The sequence below is a fragment of the Anabas testudineus genome, chromosome 18 (genome assembly GCF_900324465.2).
Source record: "Anabas testudineus chromosome 18, fAnaTes1.2, whole genome shotgun sequence".
In the NCBI taxonomy this organism is placed as follows: Eukaryota; Metazoa; Chordata; class Actinopteri; order Anabantiformes; family Anabantidae; genus Anabas; species Anabas testudineus.
In genome coordinates this window covers 19,988,606-20,011,327 of record NC_046627.1, presented here as the reverse complement: position 1 = coordinate 20,011,327, position 22,722 = coordinate 19,988,606, and the positions used below count along the sequence as shown (strand labels likewise).

The 22,722-nt window shown below is 38.5% G+C and overlaps 4 protein-coding genes across 9 annotated transcripts; 1 reads left to right on the top strand and 3 right to left on the bottom strand.

Annotated features, from left to right (window-relative positions):
* Positions 1 to 840: 840 nt before the first annotated feature.
* On the bottom strand, positions 841 to 4,475 carry LOC113157279 (interleukin-8-like). The gene is made up of 3 exons (XM_026352650.1): positions 4,356 to 4,475; positions 3,160 to 3,295; positions 841 to 1,613 (listed from the first exon to the last, which is right to left on the bottom strand). The coding sequence occupies exons 1-3, from the start codon at positions 4,405 to 4,407 to the stop codon at positions 1,478 to 1,480; spliced, it is 324 nt and encodes a 107-aa protein (XP_026208435.1). The 5' UTR covers positions 4,408 to 4,475; the 3' UTR covers positions 841 to 1,477.
* Positions 4,476 to 7,391: 2,916 nt separating this feature from the next.
* On the bottom strand, positions 7,392 to 14,234 carry LOC113157275 (platelet basic protein-like). Of its 5 annotated transcripts, XM_033326573.1 has the most exons (9): positions 14,105 to 14,234; positions 12,323 to 12,461; positions 12,035 to 12,110; positions 9,412 to 9,661; positions 9,199 to 9,307; positions 9,027 to 9,101; positions 8,550 to 8,681; positions 8,377 to 8,451; positions 7,392 to 7,948 (listed from the first exon to the last, which is right to left on the bottom strand). In XM_033326573.1, the coding sequence occupies exons 4-9, from the start codon at positions 9,476 to 9,478 to the stop codon at positions 7,882 to 7,884; spliced, it is 525 nt and encodes a 174-aa protein (XP_033182464.1). In that variant the 5' UTR covers positions 9,479 to 9,661; positions 12,035 to 12,110; positions 12,323 to 12,461; positions 14,105 to 14,234; the 3' UTR covers positions 7,392 to 7,881. The 5 variants fall into 5 exon arrangements, with proteins under 5 accessions (XP_033182464.1, XP_033182466.1, XP_033182465.1 ...); XM_033326575.1 differs by lacking the exon at positions 12,323 to 12,461; XM_033326574.1 differs by lacking the exon at positions 14,105 to 14,234 and having other exon boundaries at positions 12,323 to 12,598.
* LOC113157278 (C-X-C motif chemokine 3-like) lies at positions 10,494 to 12,028 on the bottom strand. Its single transcript, XM_033326576.1, has 4 exons — positions 11,652 to 12,028; positions 11,446 to 11,554; positions 11,274 to 11,348; positions 10,494 to 10,988 (listed from the first exon to the last, which is right to left on the bottom strand). Exons 1-4 carry the CDS (start codon positions 11,716 to 11,718, stop codon positions 10,904 to 10,906), a joined length of 336 nt encoding a protein of 111 aa, XP_033182467.1. The 5' UTR covers positions 11,719 to 12,028; the 3' UTR covers positions 10,494 to 10,903.
* Positions 14,235 to 16,704: 2,470 nt separating the features above from the next.
* LOC113157845 lies at positions 16,705 to 22,457 on the top strand. Of its 2 annotated transcripts, none has more exons than XM_026353469.1 (11): positions 16,705 to 16,956; positions 17,106 to 17,212; positions 17,761 to 19,311; positions 19,388 to 19,624; positions 19,813 to 20,037; positions 20,159 to 20,213; positions 20,309 to 20,455; positions 20,618 to 20,680; positions 20,758 to 20,934; positions 21,053 to 21,235; positions 21,357 to 22,457. In XM_026353469.1, exons 1-11 carry the CDS (start codon positions 16,785 to 16,787, stop codon positions 21,722 to 21,724), a joined length of 3,285 nt encoding a protein of 1,094 aa, XP_026209254.1. In that variant the 5' UTR covers positions 16,705 to 16,784; the 3' UTR covers positions 21,725 to 22,457. The 2 variants fall into 2 exon arrangements, with proteins under 2 accessions (XP_026209254.1, XP_026209253.1); XM_026353468.1 differs by having other exon boundaries at positions 19,795 to 20,037.
* Positions 22,458 to 22,722: the final 265 nt, after the last annotated feature.

The window sequence follows — 22,722 nt, the reverse complement described above, 5'->3', positions numbered from 1 at the left end:
TTCTTGTAGAGACAGCCAAGGGAAATATATTTGGTTATGTTAAACATAATAACTTTTATTCTTCAAGGGTTTCCAGTGATCCTGTGTAAACATCTATTCATCTCCAAATGTGGGTGTATGTAGTTGCCTGTTCACAAGTTTTGTGTTTTCTCAGGGCCCTTGCCACTAGTGATATCAGGATGGAGTACCTGCTGCTGCTCAGGTAACCAGGTGGTTACTCCTTGATGACACATATATATTAGAAGTCGCAAGAGAGTTTCCTGTGTGTCCCAACAAAGTGTCAACGGTTTGGTTTCTATTTAGTCTTATATCATGTTCCACCCAAACTGTTTTAATTAAGTGATGACTAAATTGCAAATGTCACAGGTGTGTGCACTCTTTGTGGACAGAAACTTGGCCTATTTGGCATACTGAAGGTATGCATACTGAAGGTATGCATACTGAAGGTATGCACCTGGGCTCCTAAGACTAAAAACATCATGGTAGTGCCTATATATCATTTTTAGCTATGCTATGCTCTACTTCTATTGGATGGGATGGACGTCCATGAAGTGTTATTCACTGTGGTCCCAGTGGGATGAAGCCTACTTGGCTACTTATTTGGTGAACCAGCACTAATCGCCACCATGATGTTCACATCTATGACATGTCTCATGGACCATTGTGGGGAGTACCACATATATAAATCAAACCATCATCCAGAGCTGAATCATTGTCTGTGCAGCACTTTGCTTTATGACCAGATACCTAATGATTCCCATCTGTCTCAGCTCGACTGTGTGTTCAGTGCTAATTTCCAAATGTTACCATGCCAAAATAAGACTCTAAACACTTTAAACGTGTCATATTACAGTTGAGTTTATTGGCAGCTGTTCAACAAAGCGCACAGCAAGACACCGTATCTAATTGTTGCTGTAACACACATTTTACTTTGTAACCATCTGTTTGATTTATATAAAGCTTTTAATTAGACGTTTCAGCATGTTGTGATTCTGTCAATGCTCAAAAGAAATCATTTGTTGCGATCAGTGAAGCATTAATAAAAGGTACATTTTAGAGTGTTACAAACTTCATGCTACAGTATCTGCTTTCGAAGGGTCATACAATCAAACGCCTTAACATGATTTTCATCCCAGATCACACTTCACAAACACATTTAAACACCTTATGCACATGAATTGTCATCACATTTTCAGTACAAGTGGTCGCCTCAGCTTAAATGTAGTGGCACATTTATAACCCTTTGTTTAATACATCCTTAGCAACACAAAGCCAGAAAGTGAAACTTGTGTTTAAAAAATGTGTATAAAAAACATCCAGTCAGAATAAATTCTGAAATGAAAACACGAAGAAGTAGAAATAAAACCAAGAATAAGTTAAAGTTACACAAAGACCAACACCGACATTTATTCAATAAAGTAATACTGCATGGCTCATGACTGCAGGGGAAGAGTCACAGTTTAAACTGTGATATGTTTTAATTGGGAACTTGGGATTTCTTGGGTGCATTTCCCTGGTGGTGCAGCTGCTTCTCAAGAACAAAGCTGATCAGCTTCTTCACCCAGGTGGACTTTGGGTTCAGACAGACCTTCTCCTTGTTTATCAGCTCAGCTCTAAAAAACAAAGAAGACCATAGGTATGTTAGAGGCAGACATTATTTAACCTTGCTGGGATTTTAGATTTGACCTAGAGTGGATGTTTTGTTTTAATTTATTTAATTGGCATAAATGGTGCACATCAAACAGTAGATCTATTCATTATCATAATTTGTTTGTGTTAACCTGAGCAAGTGGGAGCATGTAACAGCCTTAGGGGACCAGAGGTACAATTACACTTGGCACACACAAGTTCTGACGCAGAATTTTACATTAAACGTTCCTTCAAACTGCCAGAACATATTTGAGGTGGGAAAGAAAGAATAAAACAAATTTTTTTCTCACTCAAAGTCACAGTAACAATACCAAACACATGTAATGTGGCCTCGATCAAAATAATTTATACAAGATGTGATTCAGCACAGTTGCCTTTTATCTATGACTGTGCTACGCTGCGTCATCACTTTGCTACATCGGTTGGTACTTGAGCAATGAGGGCAACATTATTTTTTCTAGAAGCTGATAACAGGAGTGTCTTATTCTGCATTTACATGCTTTCCCACAACTATTTCACAACATACAAACAACAACGTGATAAAAGTGAGACTGTTCACATTACATGGAAATCTTCTGCTTGGCTGACTAGTGTTTTTGTTGGAACCATCAGAGTAAATAGTGAAACAAGCTCTGACTCGTAATAATTCCCGCACTAAGATTATTATGGCATTTAAAAAAAAAAATTGACATTAAGCAGAAGTGGTAGGAGACAGGGGAGCATGATAGGCAATAAAGGTCACAAGCTCTATCCAAACAGGAAACCAGCCAGAAACAACATAAAAAAAACTACCTGGTGGTTTCAATGTTGTGGCTGACTGGTGTAAACTACGTTGTATAGTATATCTTACCCATGTAACACGTGTTCTGCATTATACTATACAGCAAAGACTATGTCTCTGCTGTATAGTAGTGCAAGATCCAGTCACTGGTATTGAGTAACATAAGTTTCTATGTTCATAAAGCTTTTGAAACATTTGAAAAAATGATGGGAGCACCAAAGGAGATCGACGTTTACATTAAAAAGGGTTAGAAGTGCAAATGTGTGAACTTTCTTTTCACAAATACAAACATCTAAATTGTTAAAAAAGGAAAAAAGCAACACCTAATCTTTCATTTTTTATTATGTACAATCCACTTTCTATCATGCAAACTACATTTCCATCAAATGTAGGACTTTGTCTAAAATGCAACGAAATATATATGATGAATATATATTATATGACAAAAAAGTGTTTTCACTGACCAACTTTGTTGTATTGTGCAAAGCTGCCTTAGGACTTAAAGGTCAAACACATACAACTGTTGACTGTTGGCAACTGCTGAATGTAAACTCTGCATCAGAGAGTCACTGAAATTGCAAAACTTCATGTAGTACTAAAGTCGTGACGTCAGTATCCTCATTGGCAGCAGTTGAACAGGATTTCTACCATTGTTTATAGCCACAGTGTGTGATATATGATGATTCAACATGGGTACTAAAACAAATCTGTGCAATGAAATCACTTACATGATTTCAGTTTCTGCGCAGTGAGGCCCTTCAGGGAAGAGCTTGATGCTCCTCAGACTGTCTGGAGGGATGATCCTCGACTCCACCTGCAGACACCGACAGTGGCTGTTGAAGTCTCTGCTGATCGGCGGCAAACCTGTCATGAACAGTCAGAATTAAAATTTTAGTCGCTGGTGCAGATATTCTTAGATAATAAGCTTCTCTCTCTTGACAGTGTCAGTGTCTAAATCATTTGTGTAAAAGAGTTTTCTGTTTAACAAGATGCAGATGTCTTCTGTTTGGTGTTCGCTCTTTCTGTGATCTGATCTTTCATCTAAGTGGAATTAATAACACTAACATTACCAATAATCTACATTTGAGGTCATGAAGGGTTTACATACTTTTTCCACCAGCACTATGAGGTGTTCTCAAAACAAACAAACAAACAAACAAACATCAAACAAATCTACTTGTGCAATTATTATAGGTTCATTAAATATGTTAATACTTATGACTTAGAGGAAACACATCACAGCGGAGGAGGAAAGACTTTACTTTGGCTCTGCTATGAAATAATTAATCACTTTTTACACTTAATCATGAGTTCAACTAAGTTACAGGCCAAAAATACAAGACAGTCATTAACATGCACTTATGACGGAGTTAGCATGCAACTATAAAACCAACCAGAAGCAAGTTTGAAGTCTCTATAGTTTGAGTTTCATTCCACAGAGAAAAATAAAAAACAAACAACATAACTTAGACAGTGATGTGCGGTATTTTAATTTATTGGTAACAACTGGGTGACAACATGCAAAAACACATATTTCCTAATATTTCAGTGAAGATAGAAAGTTATTAAAGTTCAGTGTCTTCAACCTGCTTTAACCTTGTCACATGTTTATATACATACAGTTTCCTGTGCTGTTACGAAACAACAGCTGCTCACCCTCTGATTTCCTAATTCAAGATTATAAATGTCACGTTGAAGTCAAAATGCTGCTTCAGGATTAAAGATTATAATGTGGCAGCCCCATATATACGTACAGATGTTTAAAAAACTATTTCCTCAGTCAAGTATGTCAACATCAGGAAGGACCAGCAAGAGTAACAGCAGGAAACGTCTTTAACTATTTTAATTTCCTAGAATCAGTTCGCGCACAATTTCACAGGAACGTTTACGCAACTATGGCACCATGTAGCTGTATATCTCTTACCATTAATGATGACAAACAGGGTCCCAAGCACGAGCAGGATGCACAGCTTCATCTTGTTTAGGTGGCTGCTGGTTGCTTCTTGAACTCCGACCAATGGAAGACAGATGTTGGTACTGTTTCTCAGACATCTGCAGAGGAATATTTATACACACAGTGATCATGTGGTCCTAATGAACATACAAACAATAAAAAAAACCCAGATTTGTGATTTACTAATGTTGGTTTCACTTTGGCGTGTTCACATGTGCAGCAGAAGACAGTCATGAGACGGTGAGTTCAGGGGATCAACCACACTGAGGTTAAGACACGGTGGTCACGGTCAACCGCCAAAGAACTGAGTCATCCAGAGAGAACGTGTGTGTCTGGACGTTCAGACAACTTTACAACTTTACCTGTGGCCACAGTTCCAGCGCTGTGAGACAGTGTAGTTGTTGACATTGTTAGGGGACTTCTTCTGTCTCTATACTGTACATATGTAAATACTCTACATTCCTGTTTCTGAATGACTCTTGTTTGTGTTTGTTTACGCTTGTTGTTCTTTCCCAGTCTTTCAAGCTGCTCATTAAAAAGGATTTTAGTTCAGTTTTTCATTATTTACTGTTTGACATCTGGCCTTTTATTTCATTTCAGTTTTAATTTACAATCGCAACGTGATAAATTAAACTCTGGTAGTTTAACCAAATAAAATGAATGCACACGATTCAATAAAAACATGTTATATTTTTGATAGGATTATTGTTTGACATAAATCTGAACTAAACTGGAAATTGGAAACATATTTTTTGGAAATGTTGGATTTAACGTAGAAACTAAAATGCACATCACAACAATCATTACACAGTTAAACTGATTAATTAACACTGAACATATTAGTTGAATGTCTTTGTTTATTGTTCTATGCAACAATATTCATGAAGTGCTTCGGCTTTTGAGACAAAGGTAAAATATTAACAAATAGGCAGATGGAACGAACCCACCCTGAAACGGAAATCATCTTTTTGAAGATAGTGTTGTCTTGAGACTTGAGAAATATTTCTCTCTTATGATTGAAGGCATGTGTGTGTTTATCAGAAGTTTGGGTCATAATTGTGGGATAAAAGTGGGTCATTGTGCAAACAATCAAGACCACAAGGCTGCAAGAACTGAAACTGTGTTACTTTGAAAAACAAAACCATCCTGAGGGGATTTTTTTAATGGGATTTTTTACAGCCTGGAGGACCACATTAGATAATAATATGTATTATTTAATGTATTGGTGTGCTCATTTCAAAGGGTCTTTTGTTATAAATGTGATTGATGTATAATGTCTTGTTTTCAGTAGTCTTTTTCCCATTTGTTCTGTATTTACAGGTTCAGTGAGAGGATCCTAACACATTCAGATGCTTTAAGATCCTCTTTCCTCTGTCCCCTCCAGATGTATTGGAACCACAAGGCCAATTCATCTCTGTACTTTTCTACAAATCCCAGCCTCACTTTCTGATTCCTGCTGCTGATGGGTTTTGTATCTCGTGGTACAGTCTCATGAAGTGATATCTTCATGCTTTGTGGAGGTTTTTACTTCACAGCTCTCAAAGTACGTCTTTCATCAGCTGCAGTTATTTTGCTTGAATTAACCATTGTGTCTGTGTTGCTCAGTAAATCATTTTTTGTGTCTGACTCTTTTTCAACAGCACACGGATTCTTTGCAGTTAAAACAAGGTTTAAACAAAGAGTAGCCATTAAGAGCTGTTTGTTTAACATATGGAGATTTGTGTACAGTCAAGTAAAAGTCGAAATTCGCAACTTTCATCTGGTTTTGAAAGCAAAAAAAATAAAAAATACAGTCAATACTTTCTGACTGTACATATAATGGACTGTAAAGTTTGTGATGATGTCCGTCATTAGATACTGTAAACAACAGGGTGGATAACAAAAAGCACAGTTTTCAACCCAGGTGGTAGGTTGGTCTCAATGTAATCTTGGTGTCTGTCAGAAAAATGAGCAATACAGAGTCTGATGCAAGTCTCGCTTGAGTAGGTTTTACTTGTGAAAGGAGCCAAACCAGAACAACTTGGTTGTACGAGCTCGACTGACTTCATTTGGCAAAAACACATATTTCTTAGACAGGCTTGGATTGTTTCTCATCATCCCTGGTGTCCGGTCTCAGCTCATTATTATATGAAGATACTCCCTACAAACCTGTCTTCACATTCTACAACAAACACTTCAACAGATACTTTCCTTTAATACATAGTGAAACACATTGCATTCATCTGTCAGTAAGGAGCAAAAAACTGCTTAATATCACATTGTTCTGTCAGAGTAAAGACAAATCAGAGCTAGTTAGAGTATTAACGTTAGTGGGTTTTTTCAGTATCAGGTAACAGGTGAGCTGCAGCCAGCTTTAGCTGGACTACACAGAATGCACAGATAAGCAGTCCATACATTAGCATTATGTGGTTTTCCCAGCAACGTTAATAAAAGCAGAGTCACGCCACAGAGCAGATTGACTAAGTATGTGAGTGGGCAGAGTTAGACATAGATTACAACATCACATGAGCTGCTGGCAGCGGTGGCAGGAAGTCTTTTTCTTCAGTCTGTAAAAAAGTGTCATGACACAATCTGGCAAGGAGCGACTGTGAGGAGCAGGCACGCACTGTATGTAGTGGTTGACTGCAGAACAAGTGAGTGTGGGAGGAGACCGGGGGTCGCACTCACTGATGCAAGATTAAAAGTTGCTACCAGTGATGAAACTCTGAGAAAAACCTGAGAAGGATCATGTTTTCTGATAATGTTTCTGAATAAGGCCCGCGGGCAGGTGTCAGGAGAGTGGAGCAATGGAGTAGAGAGGGAAGGGCAGTCTGAGAGAGTATGTATGTGGCTGAAGACTGGTAACATACACAGAAATAATATGATGTCCAAACAATGATAAGAGGAAAGACAAGCATAATTAACCTGGATTTAATATTTCTACTGAGCACATATCAGTATAACCACACATGTGGTTCAAAATTACACAGTGGAAATGCAAAAAACTATTCACTGGCTGCTCTGAACTGAAAGCTGGTTATTGATTCAAGATAAAAATCTCAAATGCATCAATTTCTTTAAAACATCACATTTATTGCAGTTTTACATGCTATAATTGCTTTAGTTAAAAAAATAATCTTTACACAAACCACACATCACCTTGTTAAACTGCACATGTAAATTAAAACATCAGTGAATCCTTCAGATTATTAAAACAAAACAAAACAAAAAAAGAAAACACAGATCACATTCACCATCATTTCATACTTCACAGTTTAAAGCTTTCACATTTACTGTGTCATCAGAGTTTGTACAACACAGACCAAACTACTCCTCAGTGCTGCAGTTCTCACTTTCTCCTATCAGAGAATGAAACAACAGACACTTCCACATCTTGCTGTTACTTTTGTCAGTGGGCAAAGTTGCAATTGCAGCTTTAAAATCTTCTACTACACCAACCATTCCCTTTTGGAGACTTGTGCTTCTCTGTCTTCTTACAAACTGATTCCTAATTTCATCAGTGATGCACAATACAGTGTGTTTGCAATGACTGCGCTACTGTGGTGTTCTTCATCTTCTCGTCCCTGTGAAGACAACACTTATTCAACCATTGATTTTGATGTTTCAATCATCTGAAACAGCAGATAATTTGTGACTAGGGCCTTCATTTAACAAGATATGATATAATAAGTCCTTTTTTTTTTTTTTTTTTTAACTATTTTATTGAGAATTCTAGAAAACCTGTCAAATAACAATAATGATTTCAGTGTTTCAATCATCTAAGACAGTAGATAATCTGTGACTAGTCTGTCTGTTTACAATCCCTGCTTTTCATTTATTTATCTATAACACTATTATTAGATTCATCATTCTAGTAAACCTATTTATGTACCTGTGCGAGAGCTCATAATTAAAACAACCATTGGACACTTTTTTTGCTGTATTTGTCAAGCTGTCTGTTATTTAATTACATAACCATAATTTCATGCTGTGTTAAACATGGACCACGTACAATTTTTTCAGGATTCTTATGATGAATGGTGCTTTGGGATCAAGGCACACTGAGAGGTTATTTTTCAGCTGGGCACTGTAGGAGAAAGAGAAAAGCTCTTAGCAACTCATACACAAAAAACTAAAAACATTTTGTTCTATTTTTTTAATACATTTGGCACTACAGGTACTTACATGACTTCTATTCTCCTGCAATAGAAACCTTGATTAATCACCTCGACCCTTACTATTTGAGATGGATTCACCATTTTGCTTGTTTTTACACACCGACACTTAGAGTATATGGTGTTCTTTATCTTCTCGTCCCTGTGAGGACAACACATAATATTCAACCACTGATTTCAATGTTTCAATCGTCTAAAACAGCAGATAATTTGTGACTAGTCTGTCTGTTTACAATCCCTGCTTTTTATGCTATAAATAATATATATTATTAGATACATTATTGTAGAAAACCTATCAAATAACAATAAACAATATTTTTAAAATTATAATTATAATAATTTAACGCTTAAAAAAGAATTTATGTACCTGTGCGAGAGCTCATAATTAAAACAACCATTGGACACTTTTTTTGCTGTATTTGTTAAGCTGTCTGTTATTTAATTACAAAACCATAAATTCATGCCGTGTTAAACATGCACCACGTACCATTCTTTCAGGAGTCTTATGGTGAATGGTGCTTTGGCATCAAGGCACATTGAGATGTTATTTTTCAGCTGGACACTGTAGGAGAAAGAGAAAAGCTCTTAGCAACTCATACACAAAAAACTAAAAACATTTTGTTCTATTTTTTAATACATTTGTCACTGCAGGTACTTACATGACTTCTTTTCTGCTGCAATATGAACTTGGTTCATTCACCTTGATGTCTACAATTTGAGATGGATTCACCATTTCGCTTGTTTTTATGCACTGACACTGAAGAATAGCTGAAAAACAGAAGGTACATTGTAAATAAAAGCAGTAACAGATTGACTTTTCATGGCTGTTATAGGCTCAACAAAACAACAACAACCAAAAAACAAAAACTTACTACCGTTTACAGTAACACACATCACCATGCAGGCCAGGAGGACGATGCGAGGGAGTGCAGTCTTCATTTTTGTCTTAGCTGTGTATTTTGGAGATGAGGCAAAGTTATTTGTTTTGCAGTAATTTTCCCTGCTCTGATCTGATGAAGCTCTGCTGCAAGTATTCCTCTCTGCTCTCTGAGTGAAGTCGATGTTTCTTGCACCTCCTTTTTATACACTCACGTTAAGGTAAACACAGGCCAAAAACGATTTCTTGAGAAGTAGATGAAAAAAAAACTACTTTTACCAGAATTGTTGTAATCACTCTTTATTACATGAGGCAGCGGTGGCAGGAAGTTTGTCTTCCATTTGTGAAGAAAAGTGACATGACGCAATCTGATAAGGAGTGAGGGTGAGCAGTAGCCATACACTGTATGTAGTGGTTGACTGCAGAACTAGTGAGTGTGGGAGGAGACCGGGGGTCATGTTCACTGATGGAAGATTAAAAGTTGCTACCAGTGATTAAATTCTGAGAAAAACCTTAGTACGATCATGTTTTCTGATAATATTTCTGAATTGGGCCTGTGGGCAGGTGTCAGGAGAGCGGAGCAATGGAGTAGAGATGGAGGGGCAGACTGAGAGAGTATGTATGTGGCTGAAGACTGGTAACATACACAGAAATAATATGCTGTCCAAACAATGATTATACCAATGAATACTTGATTGATTCTCTTGGGGAAATTGTGGTTGGACAGCTGCTAGATGGTATGTCAGCACTACACTACAGGGTTTTGGTGTCTTGTCCAAGGACACTTCAGCAGGTAGCCAGGAGAAACCGGGAATCAAACCACTGGGGTTCGTAGGCGACAGCTCTACCACCTGAGCTACTGCAGCCCCAAGAGGCATGTGCCCTTAAATAGAGAGTGTGACAAGCATAATTAACCTGGATTTAGTATTTATACTGAGAACATATCAATATAAACACACATGTGGTTCAAAATTACACAGTGGAAATGTAAAAACATCCACTCAGGATGAAACCATTCACTGGCTGCTCTGAACTGAAAGCTGGTTATTGATTCAAAACAAATGTCAAACGCATCAATTTCTTTAAAACATCACATTTATTGCAGTTTTACATGCTATAATTGCTTTAGTTAAAAAAATACTCTTTACACAAACCACACATCATCTGGTTAAACTGCACACATAAATTAAAACATCAGTGAATCCTTCAGATTATTAAAAATACATTAAAAAAAAAACATTGACCATCATTTCATACTTCACAATTTAAAGCTTTCACATTTACTGTGTCATCAGAGTTTGTACAACACAGACCAAACTACTCCGCAGTGCTGCAGTTCTCACTTTCTCCTATCAGAGTATGAAACAACACACACTTCCACATCTTGCTGTTCTCTCTGCTCTTCTACTACACCAACCATTCCCTTTTGGAGACTTCTTCTTACAAATTGATTCCTAATTTCATCAGTGATGCACAACACAGTATGTTCACAATGACTGCACTACTGTGGCTGATGTTGTGCTTGATGCTGTTTTTATTGCCATTGAGCGTGGTTTCTTCATCTTCTTCTGCCTGTGAAGACAACACATCGTATTTAACCACTGATTTCAGTGTTTCAATTATCTAAGACAGCAGATAATCTGTGACTAGTCTGTCTGTTTACAATCCCTGCTTTTCATTTATTTATCTATAACACTATTATTAGATTCATCATTCTAGTAAACCTATTTATGTACCTGTGCGAGAGCTCTTAATTAAAACAACCATTGGACAATTTTTTTTGCTGTATTTGTCAAGCTGTCCGTTATTTAATTACATAACCATAAATTCATGCTGTGTTAAACATGCACCATGTACCATGCTTTCAGGAGTCTTATGGTGAATGGTGCTTGGGGATCAAGACATGCTGAGGTGTTATCTTTCAGCAGGACACTGTAGGAGAAAGAGAAAGGCTCTTAGCAACTCATACACAAAAAACTAAAAACATGTTTTTCTATTTTTTAATACATTTGTCACTACAGGTACTTACGTGACTTCTTTTCTGCTGCAATATGAACTTGGTTCATACACTTTGATGTTTACGACGTGAAATATATTCACCATTTTGCTTGTTTTTACACACCGGCACTGAAGAATAGCTGAAAAACAGAAGGTACATTGTAAATAAAAGCAGTAACAGATTGACCTTTCATGGCCAAACAAAACAACAACAACCAAAAAACTAAAAAAACTTACTCCTGCTTGCAGAAACGCAAATAACCATGCAGGCCAGGAAGACGATGCGAGGGAGTGCAGTCTTCATTTTTGTCTTAGCTGTGTATTTTAAAGTTGGAGCAAAGTTATTTGTTTTGCAGTAATTTTCCCTGCTCTGATCTGAAGAATCTCTGCTGCAAGTATTCTTCTCTGCTCTCTGAGTGAAGTCGATGTTTTCTGCACCTCCTTTTTATACACTCACGTTAAAGTAAACACAGGCCAAAAACGATTTCTTGAGAAGTAGATGAAAAAAAAAAACTTTTACTCGAGTTGTTGTAATCCCGCTGCATTTCCTCAGAATGAATTTGATCTATCAGTTTTCACTTCCTTTTAAATACTTCCTGTGTGTCAAGGAATGTGCTCACCCTGTTAGGACACATCATCGCCCTCAGGAGAATCAGTTAATGCTGGAATGGGTTCATTTATTATTTGAAGTAATTACTGTAAGTAAATGAGAAAAGGTGATTCATTCTGTACCTTTCATAAAGTTTCACAAAAAAAGAAAAGATATATGTATAAATGTATATATTCTGTTGGTGTCTAGACCAAGCTCTTCCTCCTGCCATTTTACTGATGGTCTAAAATATTTGTTCTGCATCACAATTTACTGTACTCGACCACGCCGTTTTAAGAAAGCACAGGAAGATTTTTACCTCTCAGAAGTCTTACTGTGAACAACTTTCTCTCTTTGTTCTTTGGAAATCAAGAACATGTACTGGGATCACTGTTTGTTGGATCACAAACAGTGATCTTGTGCCACAGGTGAGACATCCTCTAGTGCTCCTGAGGGGTCTGAATTGAAAATCCAACAACAGAAGTGTCCTTTCACTGTCTGTCTGAAAATACTTCATAAAAGGTGCTTTCAAATAAAAATCATGGCTTAGCACATATCACGTACCATGAAATATTAGATTAGAAACAATGTACTTACAAAATACAGTATGAATACTGCTCTTAAATTGTGATTTGTAATTTACAGTTTTTTGTTTTCTACAGTGGCACCTATCTAAAAAAATATATGTTTACACTGTAGACAATTTTTCATTAATAAACTGTGAAACATTGCAAACTATTTCAGTCTGTATTGTGTAGTTAATGCTTCTTCTAATGTACTCATGCCTTATTTTTGTGTAAAAGGTACTAATTACCTTGTGGTGTCAACGTGTTGACACTATCACCTCACGTCACATTAGAGCTTACGTCAAACTTATTGGCACATATAGTGCAAAGTAAGGCGTTTAGCAGTAGGTTTTGCAATATGTTCTGCAGCACAAAAAATTTAATATTTAATTAAATGACTGGGGAAGTGTGAAATGATGTGAAGGGAGTAGAAGAGAAGTTGAGATGTTCGTCAGGTTTCAGTATGTCTGTGTGTGTAAGGATACATGCAGTTGCTCATGGCAGGTCAGGAACCTTTTGCTTGACCTACTTAAAGCCAGTTTACAAGCAACTGAGCTTTCAATAGGTTATGATGTAAATGGAACAGCAAAAATTTAAATTCCTATGGAAATAAATGTAAAATCAACATCATGGTAAATGTGAATAAAACTAAACAAAAATGCACGACCATGCCAGACAGCAAGAGGGAGAGAGATCGATAAGAGGGGTGGAGGTACAGGAGAAATCACCTAATCTAATCTAGTATCGTTTGGTTTAGTAGTGTAGTGGTAACATTCATGAATTTATGGAACATGGCAAAAGCCAGCCTTCTCTGGATCCCTCCCTTGTGGAGAACTACAGACTTGTCTCTTTCATTTCTGGCCAAGACCCTGGAACGTGCAGCCTTCAAACAAAAGTCAGAGGACTTTCTTTCCCAGAACAATCTCCTCTATGTCAATCAGTCTGGCTTCAAGAATGTTACAGTTCCTCCCTCTGCCCCTGTCTTTTGGTTTGGTTTGGTTTTGTTCTGTCTCACTCTCCTGCCACACACTCATACATGGACTTTTTCCACCTTCCACTGAACTCACCGGACTTATTACTGACTCAATTCACCTGTGCATCCCTCTGTTTTAAAAGCACCCTTAGTCCTCAGTGCAGTGCTGGTTTGTTGATTTTCATTCTCGTCATTTTGGCTCCATGAATCTGGTCAGTTTGTTTGTCCGTCAGGAACCTCTGTTTTGTGTGTTAGTTAGGTTGAATTGTTTGGTCTGCGTTAAGGCAGTGTTTTTCGTTGTTACTTTGTCCTGTTAGTTTTGTATGTTTGTTCCCGTTTGCCTGCCTGCCGCAGTGATTTTGGTTTGTCACTTTGTACATTTAGTTTGTCTGTTAGTTTCATGTCTGCAGTAATGCGTGGTTTTTTGTTGGTACTTTGTATGTTGTCGTTAGAGTTTTAGTTTGTGGAAACACAGGCAAAAACTCAGTGTTTTATGTTGATACTTTGTTCATGTTTGTTAGTGTGACCTTTTTTGTTAATAAATATATCCTTTTGTTCTTACCCGTTTGGTCCCCGTCAGTCCTGTCCGTCCTGTTCGTAACAAAGAGTGGTGGAAACGGCGCTTCTGATTGTTGTGGAATCCCTACGGGTGGCTAAAGCTGCAGGTAACTCTTTTGTCCTTATTCTATTAGATCTATCTGCAGCCATTGACACTGTGAACCATCACATTCTCATGACTGCACTCTCAGACTTCTGTCTTCTCTGGATCAGCTCTAGCCTGGCTTCGGTCATACTTGTCCAAACAAACCATCAAGGTATCCTGGCAGGGGTATGTTTCCGACTCTCATAACCTCTCCACCGGTGTACCGCACCACTGGTGTACCGCTCTTCCTGTCCTTTCCGCCAGATGACTCAACTATCTCGTCTCACATCTCTGCCTGTCTCTCTGACATCTCTGCCTGGATGAGAAAAAGACACCTTCAACTCAACATACCCAAAACTGAACTTCTAGTCTTCCCTGCCAGACCTTCAACTCAACACAACATCAGCATTAACATTGGATCTGTGTTGATTGTCCCTACTAAGTCAGCCAGAAACCTGGGGCTCATCATTGATGATCATCTGACCTTCACGGGATACATTTCCACGGTCTCTAAGGTCGTGCAGATATGCCCTCCACAATATCAGAAAGATCAGACCCTATCTGACGGAGTACACGACCCAACTCATTGTACAGGTGTTGATCTTATCTCGTCTGGATTACTGCAATGCACTACTGATGGGTTTACCGACATCCACGACCAAACCCCTCCAGATGATCCAAAATGCAGCAGCACGCCTCATTTTCAATCAACCAAAAAGGTCTCATGTCACACCGCTCTTCAGATCTTTGCATTGGCTTCCTGTAGCTGCAAGGATCAAGTTCAAAGCTGTGTCTCTTGCCCACAGAGTGGTCAAATTCACAGCTCCATCTTCTCTCAGTTCAATCATTCAGGTCTACATCCCGTCCCGTCCACTGCACTTGGCCAGTGAACGACGTCTGGCGGTACCAGCGCCACACAGTCGACACCAAGGAAAACTGTTCAGCTCAGTGACCCCTTGCTCTATCATCCATTCTCATGGCTTTTCTTATCACTGCTATGCAGATGACACAAGCTCTTCCTGTCCTTTCCACTATTGTGGAATGAGCTGCCTATCTCTGCACGCTCAGCCTCTCTTGCAATCTTTAAAAAACATCTAAAAACAGAACTCATCCGTCTCTTCCTTTGCACTTAAAAAAAAAAAAAAAAAAAAAACGTTTCTACTCTTTTGTTCTCACATCTATTGAAACAAACACTTTTTTGATAGCACTTTGCTTTGATGTTGTTTCTCCTTGACTTAAATTTTGTTTGCTTGCCTTGTTCCTCACTTGTAAGTCGCTTTGGATAAAAACATCTGCTAAATGACTAAATGTAAAAACAAACAAACAAAATAATAAATAAGAAATGTACAACACTAAACATTAGTTGGTACAAATAAGCACTTTTTTTAAGACAATTAGTTTCTTGTTGTTTTACAGTAAAGTTAAAGAAGCAATGTGTAAAATATTTACACTACATTAAAAGATAAAATTACTACTAAGGGTCAGAAACATCAGCTGAGTTTATAAATTTGCTTCTCAGACAACCTTACAATCTCTTTCATGAGATGTTACTGCAAAAACAAACAAAAATCGTAAATGTTCACCAATGTGTTTCCCAATTACACATTTCTATAAAGTTATTTATAGTTGAGTAATTTGAGTTAAATGCTTTGTTACATGATTCACTTATCTTGGTAAGAATACAGTGAAGAAATGTTAGAAGAGTAGAATGCCTTTATTATTTAAAGCAAAATGAGACAATCCCATTCAACATTTGCAAAGTCTATATGCTGCTTTTAGGCCATTGATTACAGGTCAAATGAATGTCAAAACAGGGGACGTAAAGTCTGAAAATGTGAACATACATAATGCCCTCCAAAGGCCACTTTCTTTATTTTTGCTGTAGACTGAAAACATGACATCTGCATCTGACACAAAACATGGCCTCACTGTTCCAATACTATAAAGGTGGTGTACATGTTAATACAGTCCAATTGCCTATAGGACTGTATTATTGTGCAAATAACTACATACAGTAAAATTGCTTTACTGCAAATTACACCAGCAGTTTTTAGTCTTGGGTGGCCATCTAGTGGTTTGGTGATGTGCTTCTTTGTTCTATGAAACTTGTGGGTTTTCTGTGTTGCGGTCAACTGCAATTTCTAGGTTAAAATCCAGTCAGCAGCATTTCACATATTTCCACAAATTTCCTGTCTACTACTATCTGCTCTTAGATAGAGAACAGATAAATGAAAAAGGGAAACTAAAACTGAGAAAAAACAAAACAAAAACATGTTCACTTAATAAAATTCATCCTCGTATTATCACTACACTTAAAAACGTATTCATTACTCTTGTCTCTACCACATATTTTATTATTTACAATTACAATTACATGACACTTTGTATACCATGAGACCAATCAAGGAAATGCCCCCAGAGTAGCTGAACTGTTTGTGTGTCATTGTGGTTGTGGTGTGTGTGCACAGAAGCAAGTGGAAAAACAAACACGCCTACATTACTTGAAAGTGAAAGTAAATGAAAGGAAATCACCTTGCACTGAGGTGCAGGATGATGTAAACTAGGAGTTTAAAAGGTTGCTTTTAGGGTTTGAGACAAAATGGATGAATATCGATACCCGTTGTTTTTTGCTGCAAACATGGTTACAAGCAAGGAGAAGGAAAAAATCAGGAGATACTTTCAGATAAAAAGAGAATCAGGAGGAGGCGACTGTGGCGTGATAGAATCGGTTGGAGACAATGTTTATCAAATCTGCTTCAGGGAAAAAGAAGGTAGGAAATCTCACTAGGTTATTTGCAAAAATCACAATCCTCTAGCAAGTAGAGTTTTAAATGAGCCCTAAACACAAAATGCTTCGCAGTTTTATAGAAACATGAGCCCCTGTTGCAACTAAACTTTGTTTTTCTTAACATGCTTTTAGACCAGGAAAGGGTTTTAGAAAGAAAGGAACATGATGTCCCTCTTCCCCGTCGAAACCTACATCTGACTGTGATGAAGTCTTTTCACAATCCTGAACCCAACACACAGGTGAGTTAATCTTTTAGTTTTCAGGACACTGGTTCTCATTGCTAAAGGTGGTACAGACAACAAATAATACAAGTGCAACACCAGCATTTCATGTAGTGGTAACCAAATAAACAAATATGCATTCCTTTAAAGATATTAAAATGTATGTTATATTTGTATTTATGGTCACTCAATGTTGGCTGTCAGACTACAGAGGGCTCTAATCCCCACCTCAATTCTACAGCACATACCATACATACTGTACTGCATGTGTGTAACTTGGTGTGTGTGCGTGTGTTGTCCGTTCGCACAAACAGAGAAAATAAAATATCCAATAAAAAAAGAATCACTAAAATCTTCTTGATGTTTAGAAGCAATTCTTATAAGATCAGAAACGGAAGTGTTGTTAGTATAACAAAAACATAACAATAATAACAAAACACTGACAAATCAGCACTTGCATAACAACAGCAAACACAGGAAGACAGAGTCAGATAAAAATCCGTCCAGACCAGTTTGAGGAGTTGTTTTAACTTTTGAACTGACCTTGATATTTTTCTTTTATTCAGTTTTCTAAAACAAACACAAAACGCCTTGAGAAGATAATAAAGATTGACATTTACCTCCTGTATTACCTGAGGGACAATCCTAAAGCCTATAAAGTACTACAGAAACAACTCTCTGCTATCGGCTACACAGTGGAGTTAAATTTTGATAAAGAGGAGGCAGTGGTGAGAGAAGATATTGAAAAAGGACCTGGAAGAGGCTTCGGTGCTGCAGAGAAATGGGAGATACAGGTGGATCGAGTCTTCATTGATCTCACTGACAGCTACATTTGCCATCATGTTACTGATCCAAAGCAAATCAGAATCCTAATGCAGGACCCGTCCTTTGTAACTGATGATATCAGAGTCTACACAGAGCTGGGCTATTCTGTGGTTGTGGGAGAGTTTTGCGCTGTGAATGAAAGGGTTAATAGTCTGGAAAAGAGTGTGCTAATCCGTAAGAAACTGCCAGTTCTGGAAAAGCAGGTGAAACTGATAGAAGAGGAGTTTACTCGAGAAATGCGTGCAACCTGCCCAGAAGTTAAAGTACTCATTGGTGACGCCATGGTAATTTTGGAGGGACCTGAGAAAGAGGTGCAGTTAGGAACCACAAAACTTGATGAACTGATGAAAAGTGTAAAAGAAAGAAGAGTGAACCTCCCTACAGAATTAATCACCTTCATAAAAACCAGTGGTGTCATGTCCAAGTACCAGGATCGTTTCCAGCAGAGTCTAAGAAATCCTGTTTCCTTGGAGGTGGGATCAGACCTGGTTCTGTCCAGTCTGTCGTCTGGTGCCCTGGATGAAGCTGAAGCAGCAGTAAAAAGGGACCTGAGCGTGGACACAGTGCAGCTCCAGGGTGCTGCAGCTGTGCCTCCAGATCTAGACAGAGTTAAAGAAATCCTCAACAAAGCGAAGAACGAGGTAAACTTTCGACAGTTCAGAGTGGACTTCAGCTTCATCTCAGCAGTGAGTGGAACGGCACTGACTAAGGTACGACTTGTTGGGTACAGTGAAAATGTGAACAAGCTGAAAGAGATACTACATGACTACCAGATGAACCATGTTGGGACACAAGAAGTGCTGAACCTACCACATTCAGAGCTGGTTGATTGTTTTGATAAATTCTCAGACCTGACTGGAATAAAGCAAACGGAGGTGACATTAAAAGCTTCACATTTCCCCTATCCTTGTGTGCTTGTGTCTGGTCCTCGTTGTCTAGTCCAGGAAGTTCAGGCAAGTTTAAATGCAAAGCTAGCCAATCTGACATCAGATACACTGGTTCTAGATGGACCAGGGGCTCAGTGGTACTTTGAGGGAAAAGGTCAAAGAGACAAGGAGCTGGTACAAAGCTCCTGTCAGGTCCTCATCAAGGAACAGCAACAAAAGCAGAGTATGGCAACCACCTCAGATTTGTCCACAATGTTACAGTACATCAGCATGTCCCGCTTTAGGACACCTAGCAGATCCACCACTATAAGCCAATGCAACACTACCAGCAGCACGGCATCCACAACTCTCTCAGTCAACAAAACAAACCTGGTCATAAAGGTCGGCAGTTTGGTGGATGAGCAGGTGAGACGAGTTCTGAGAGATGATTTAAACTGAGCACTAATGTAGCACCAGGTAATGTTGTTTCACATTTCCACAGGTGAATGTGTTGGTGGCCCCCATGGTCAACAGAAAGCTCACATCCACTAAAATCGGTAAATCCCTGTTGCAAAGAGCAGGGAACACGATGCAAAGACATTTTGACTTGATGGCAGGGAACGGGACCCACTGTGCAGGAGATGTTATGCAAGTTGATGCACCTCCATCTGTCGGTTGCTCTAAGATCCTCTTCATTGAGTGCCTGCCATGGGATGGAAACAAGGGGAAGAGCGTACAGGTAACATGATATAAACTGTGCATTTTTGAGAGGTGTTGAAATCAAATATTCATGCAAAAGTTGCAAGTATAATAACTTCATGGGTGGCGTCGTTCTTTTTGTGGCCCTCACCCTTAAATTCTTGGTAAAGCAATTGTTGTTCAGGGCAATAACTGACTGAAAAGATTCAGATGACTTTTGTTCCACAGGCTCTTGGTAATGGACTGAAGAAGTGTTTAGACCTCTGTGTCCAGCAGGGCTGGAGTTCAGTGGCCTTTCCAGTCATTGGACCTGGAATCATTTTAAAATACCCGCTGAGAGAAGCTGTTCAAGTGCTGACGGACAAGATTCACCAGTTTGGATTGTCTGCGTCCTCTGGGTCTCTCTCCACCATTCACGTTGTTATTAAACCTGACTATCCTGACTCTGAGGAGGTGAGACAAACCTATTTTCTTCTTAATAGTTTAGTTCAAAATCTTGCTCTGTTGTTATGATTATTTACCTACTAGGATACACACATGAGAGGAAGTTTAAGGCGAGCTTTTGTGTTTACAGTGCTACCATGACATCTACAGACACCTCAGCTTAAATATGAACCAGGGTGGCCGAGGTAAACCACAGCGCTGATATGAAGATTTTGATTACATGTTAATGACAAATAAAGCTGGTAATTCACTATTTTATAAAATGTAATCTTTCCCTCAGCAATCTTCAGGTCTCTCACCAGTGATCTTGATGAGATCACCATAAGACTGGAAGGCGACGTTAAGCTACAACTGGTGTTTGGTGACATCACTAATGAGACCACAGAAGCCATTGTGAACACAACAGACTTCAATGACTTTGAGACAGGTATTTTAGGTGTCGGTCTCAGCAAGACGACTGCCAGAGGGAGTAAATATAATATAGCTCGAGTGGCTAAAGACTATTGTGCTCTTTTTCTTCTTATGTTTGTAAAATAAGGATTTCTGACCTATCTATAAAATTATGTGTATTGTTGTTATTAATATACAGATGGTGTGTGCAAAGGCATCCTAACGGTGGCTGGGCCCCACATAAAGGCTGAACTGAGAAAGGGTGAGAAAAGGGCTCTGCATACTCTTCTAAACAGTACAAAGTTATCAGGATCTCACTTGTCTGTTGTGTTTTTGCAGCAAAAACAAACAGAGGAGATGTTTTTAAGACCCAACCTGGGTCGTTCCCCTGTAAAGCCATTTTACACGTATGTGGAGAAAAGGACGCAGGCGTCATTGAACAGCTGGTGTGTCGCATCATTCAACAGTGTGAATCCTGTCAATACAATTCTGTGGCCATTCCTGCCATTTGTGCTGGTAAATATTGTGAAAGAAAATCAAAAAGAGACAAAAGACACTCTAAATGTAAATGCACAAGCAAATACTATAGCAATTACTTATGCAGTTTTGCTTTTTATTAAATTTCTTTGAACAGGCGCTGGTGGGTTGGATGCTGGTGTTGTGGCACAAGCCATTCTCCAGGGGGTCAACTCTACCAAATCATCCAGTAAACTTCAACATCTCACCAACATCCGCATCGTCCTGATCAAGATTGATATTTTCTTGGCTTTTAAAAAGCAAGCACTGCAGATGTTTCCCCATGCTGTTATCAACACAGGTAATGTGAAGTCAGCCCTTGATAAATCAGTTTCTTTCTTTCATCTTGGTTGTTTACCAGATTTGTGTTTTCAGGAGCTTTTTCACTGATTACTGCATTTGCTTCCATCTTGCTGTGTCAGTGTCGCAGTTAGCTGATGCACCACAACATCCTCCTCCACTGGATATCAACATAGACTTTAGCATCCTCTCTACCAGTTCTACACTTCCGCAGTCTGTCTTCCTGATCATAGGCCTTTGCAGAAAGGATGTTGACGATGCCATGACAAAGCTGAAGAATCTGTATCAGGCTCAATGCTCCAAACTAACATTTAAAAAAGAGGACCTGGCAGGCTTCACCCAAGATTACATCAACAATCTGAAGCAAATTGTGGACATCCTGGGTTTGTGCCTGGAGGAAGACCAGTCCGGTCAGGGTATCTGGACAGTGAGCGGATTAAAGGACAGGGTTGACCAGATGATGCAAATGATTCATAACCTTGCTCTGTAAAACCGAAACGCAGAAAACACAGAAAGCTTTATGTCTGTTTTCGAGTTATGGTCAAATAGAATAGTTTGAACTGTAAGAAAAACATATTTGATTTAAGAATAGAGAAACTTATGAACAATCACAAACATGCATGTTCCAACATACATGACTTTCTGCTGGTAGCCTACTTAAAATGAGTTGCTTGAGTACAATTAAACAGGCATCAAGCATCAGAAGATACAAATGCTTCAACAGCCTGAAAGAAGAAATGATTATTAGTTTTCATCCAATCAAAGTAACATTTGTCATTATAAAAAAAAAATATAATTATTATTTTATTATTAAGTGTTTAGGTTATGTGACCTCACTCCGGCTTTTCATAATGACTTAGCATGGATAATTGATAACCTCACCAACAGACCACAATACGCAAAGCTACACAACTGTGTGTCTGAGGTGGTAGTTTCCAACACTGGGCCCCTAAAGGGGGCAGACCTCTTTACCTTGTCCACCTCAGACTTCACACATAACACCAGCAGTTGTCATCTCCAGAAGTTCTCTGATGACTCAGCCGTTGTTGACTGTGTGTCTTAGGGGAAAGGTCTGGAGTACAGGTCAGTCTTCATGAACTTTGTGGACTGGTGTGAGCGCGACCAATTGTGTCCGATTGTCCAATTGTCTTGGAGCTTTTTAACAATTGAATTTCCCCACTGTGGGATCAATAAAGAGCTAATCTTAATTAGCCTGACTTTTATGATAATTAGTTTTTAATGAAACAGTATCAACATAACTTCTTGATTATTTTTATATCAACCTCTTTATTAACAAATAATCCTCCATGTTACCATCATCACTGTATGTTAATAACACTTCTTTCTGCACAAGACAAATTTTTGAATGTTCAATATAAAGCATTTAAAGCTCTAGGTAAACTGTTCATGTTGTTGGGTGTGCACATTTACAATCAAGAGTCTTGTGACTTAAAAGTGAAAGCAAAAAAAAGCTGTCTAAAGTCCACA

Excerpts from the sequence above, each read along its gene's own strand:
- LOC113157279 (XM_026352650.1), bottom strand. The coding sequence starts at position 4,407 with ATGAAGCTGTGCATCCTGCTCGTGCTTGGGACCCTGTTTGTCATCATT. Across the intron at positions 3,296-4,355 it reads CCTGTTTGTCATCATTAATG|GTTTGCCGCCGATCAGCAGA; the intron begins GTAAGAGATATA and ends TGTTCATGACAG. Across the intron at positions 1,614-3,159 it reads TGCGCAGAAACTGAAATCAT|AGCTGAGCTGATAAACAAGG; the intron begins GTAAGTGATTTC and ends TTTGTTTTTTAG.
- LOC113157275 (XM_033326573.1), bottom strand. The coding sequence starts at position 9,478 with ATGAAGACTGCACTCCCTCGCATCGTCCTCCTGGCCTGCATGGTGATG. Across the intron at positions 9,308-9,411 it reads GTGTGTTACTGTAAACGGTA|CTATTCTTCAGTGTCAGTGC; the intron begins GTAAGTTTTTGT and ends TCTGTTTTTCAG. Across the intron at positions 7,949-8,376 it reads ATAAGAATCCTGAAAAAATT|GGACGAGAAGATGAAGAACA; the intron begins GTACGTGGTCCA and ends TTGTCTTCACAG.
- LOC113157278 (XM_033326576.1), bottom strand. The coding sequence starts at position 11,718 with ATGAAGACTGCACTCCCTCGCATCGTCTTCCTGGCCTGCATGGTTATT. Across the intron at positions 11,555-11,651 it reads TTGCGTTTCTGCAAGCAGGA|CTATTCTTCAGTGCCGGTGT; the intron begins GTAAGTTTTTTT and ends TCTGTTTTTCAG. Across the intron at positions 11,349-11,445 it reads TGCAGCAGAAAAGAAGTCAC|TGTCCTGCTGAAAGATAACA; the intron begins GTAAGTACCTGT and ends TTTCTCCTACAG.
- LOC113157845 (XM_026353468.1), top strand. The coding sequence starts at position 16,785 with ATGGATGAATATCGATACCCGTTGTTTTTTGCTGCAAACATGGTTACA. Across the intron at positions 19,312-19,387 it reads GCAGTTTGGTGGATGAGCAG|GTGAATGTGTTGGTGGCCCC; the intron begins GTGAGACGAGTT and ends ACATTTCCACAG. Across the intron at positions 20,935-21,052 it reads CATTCCTGCCATTTGTGCTG|GCGCTGGTGGGTTGGATGCT; the intron begins GTAAATATTGTG and ends TTCTTTGAACAG.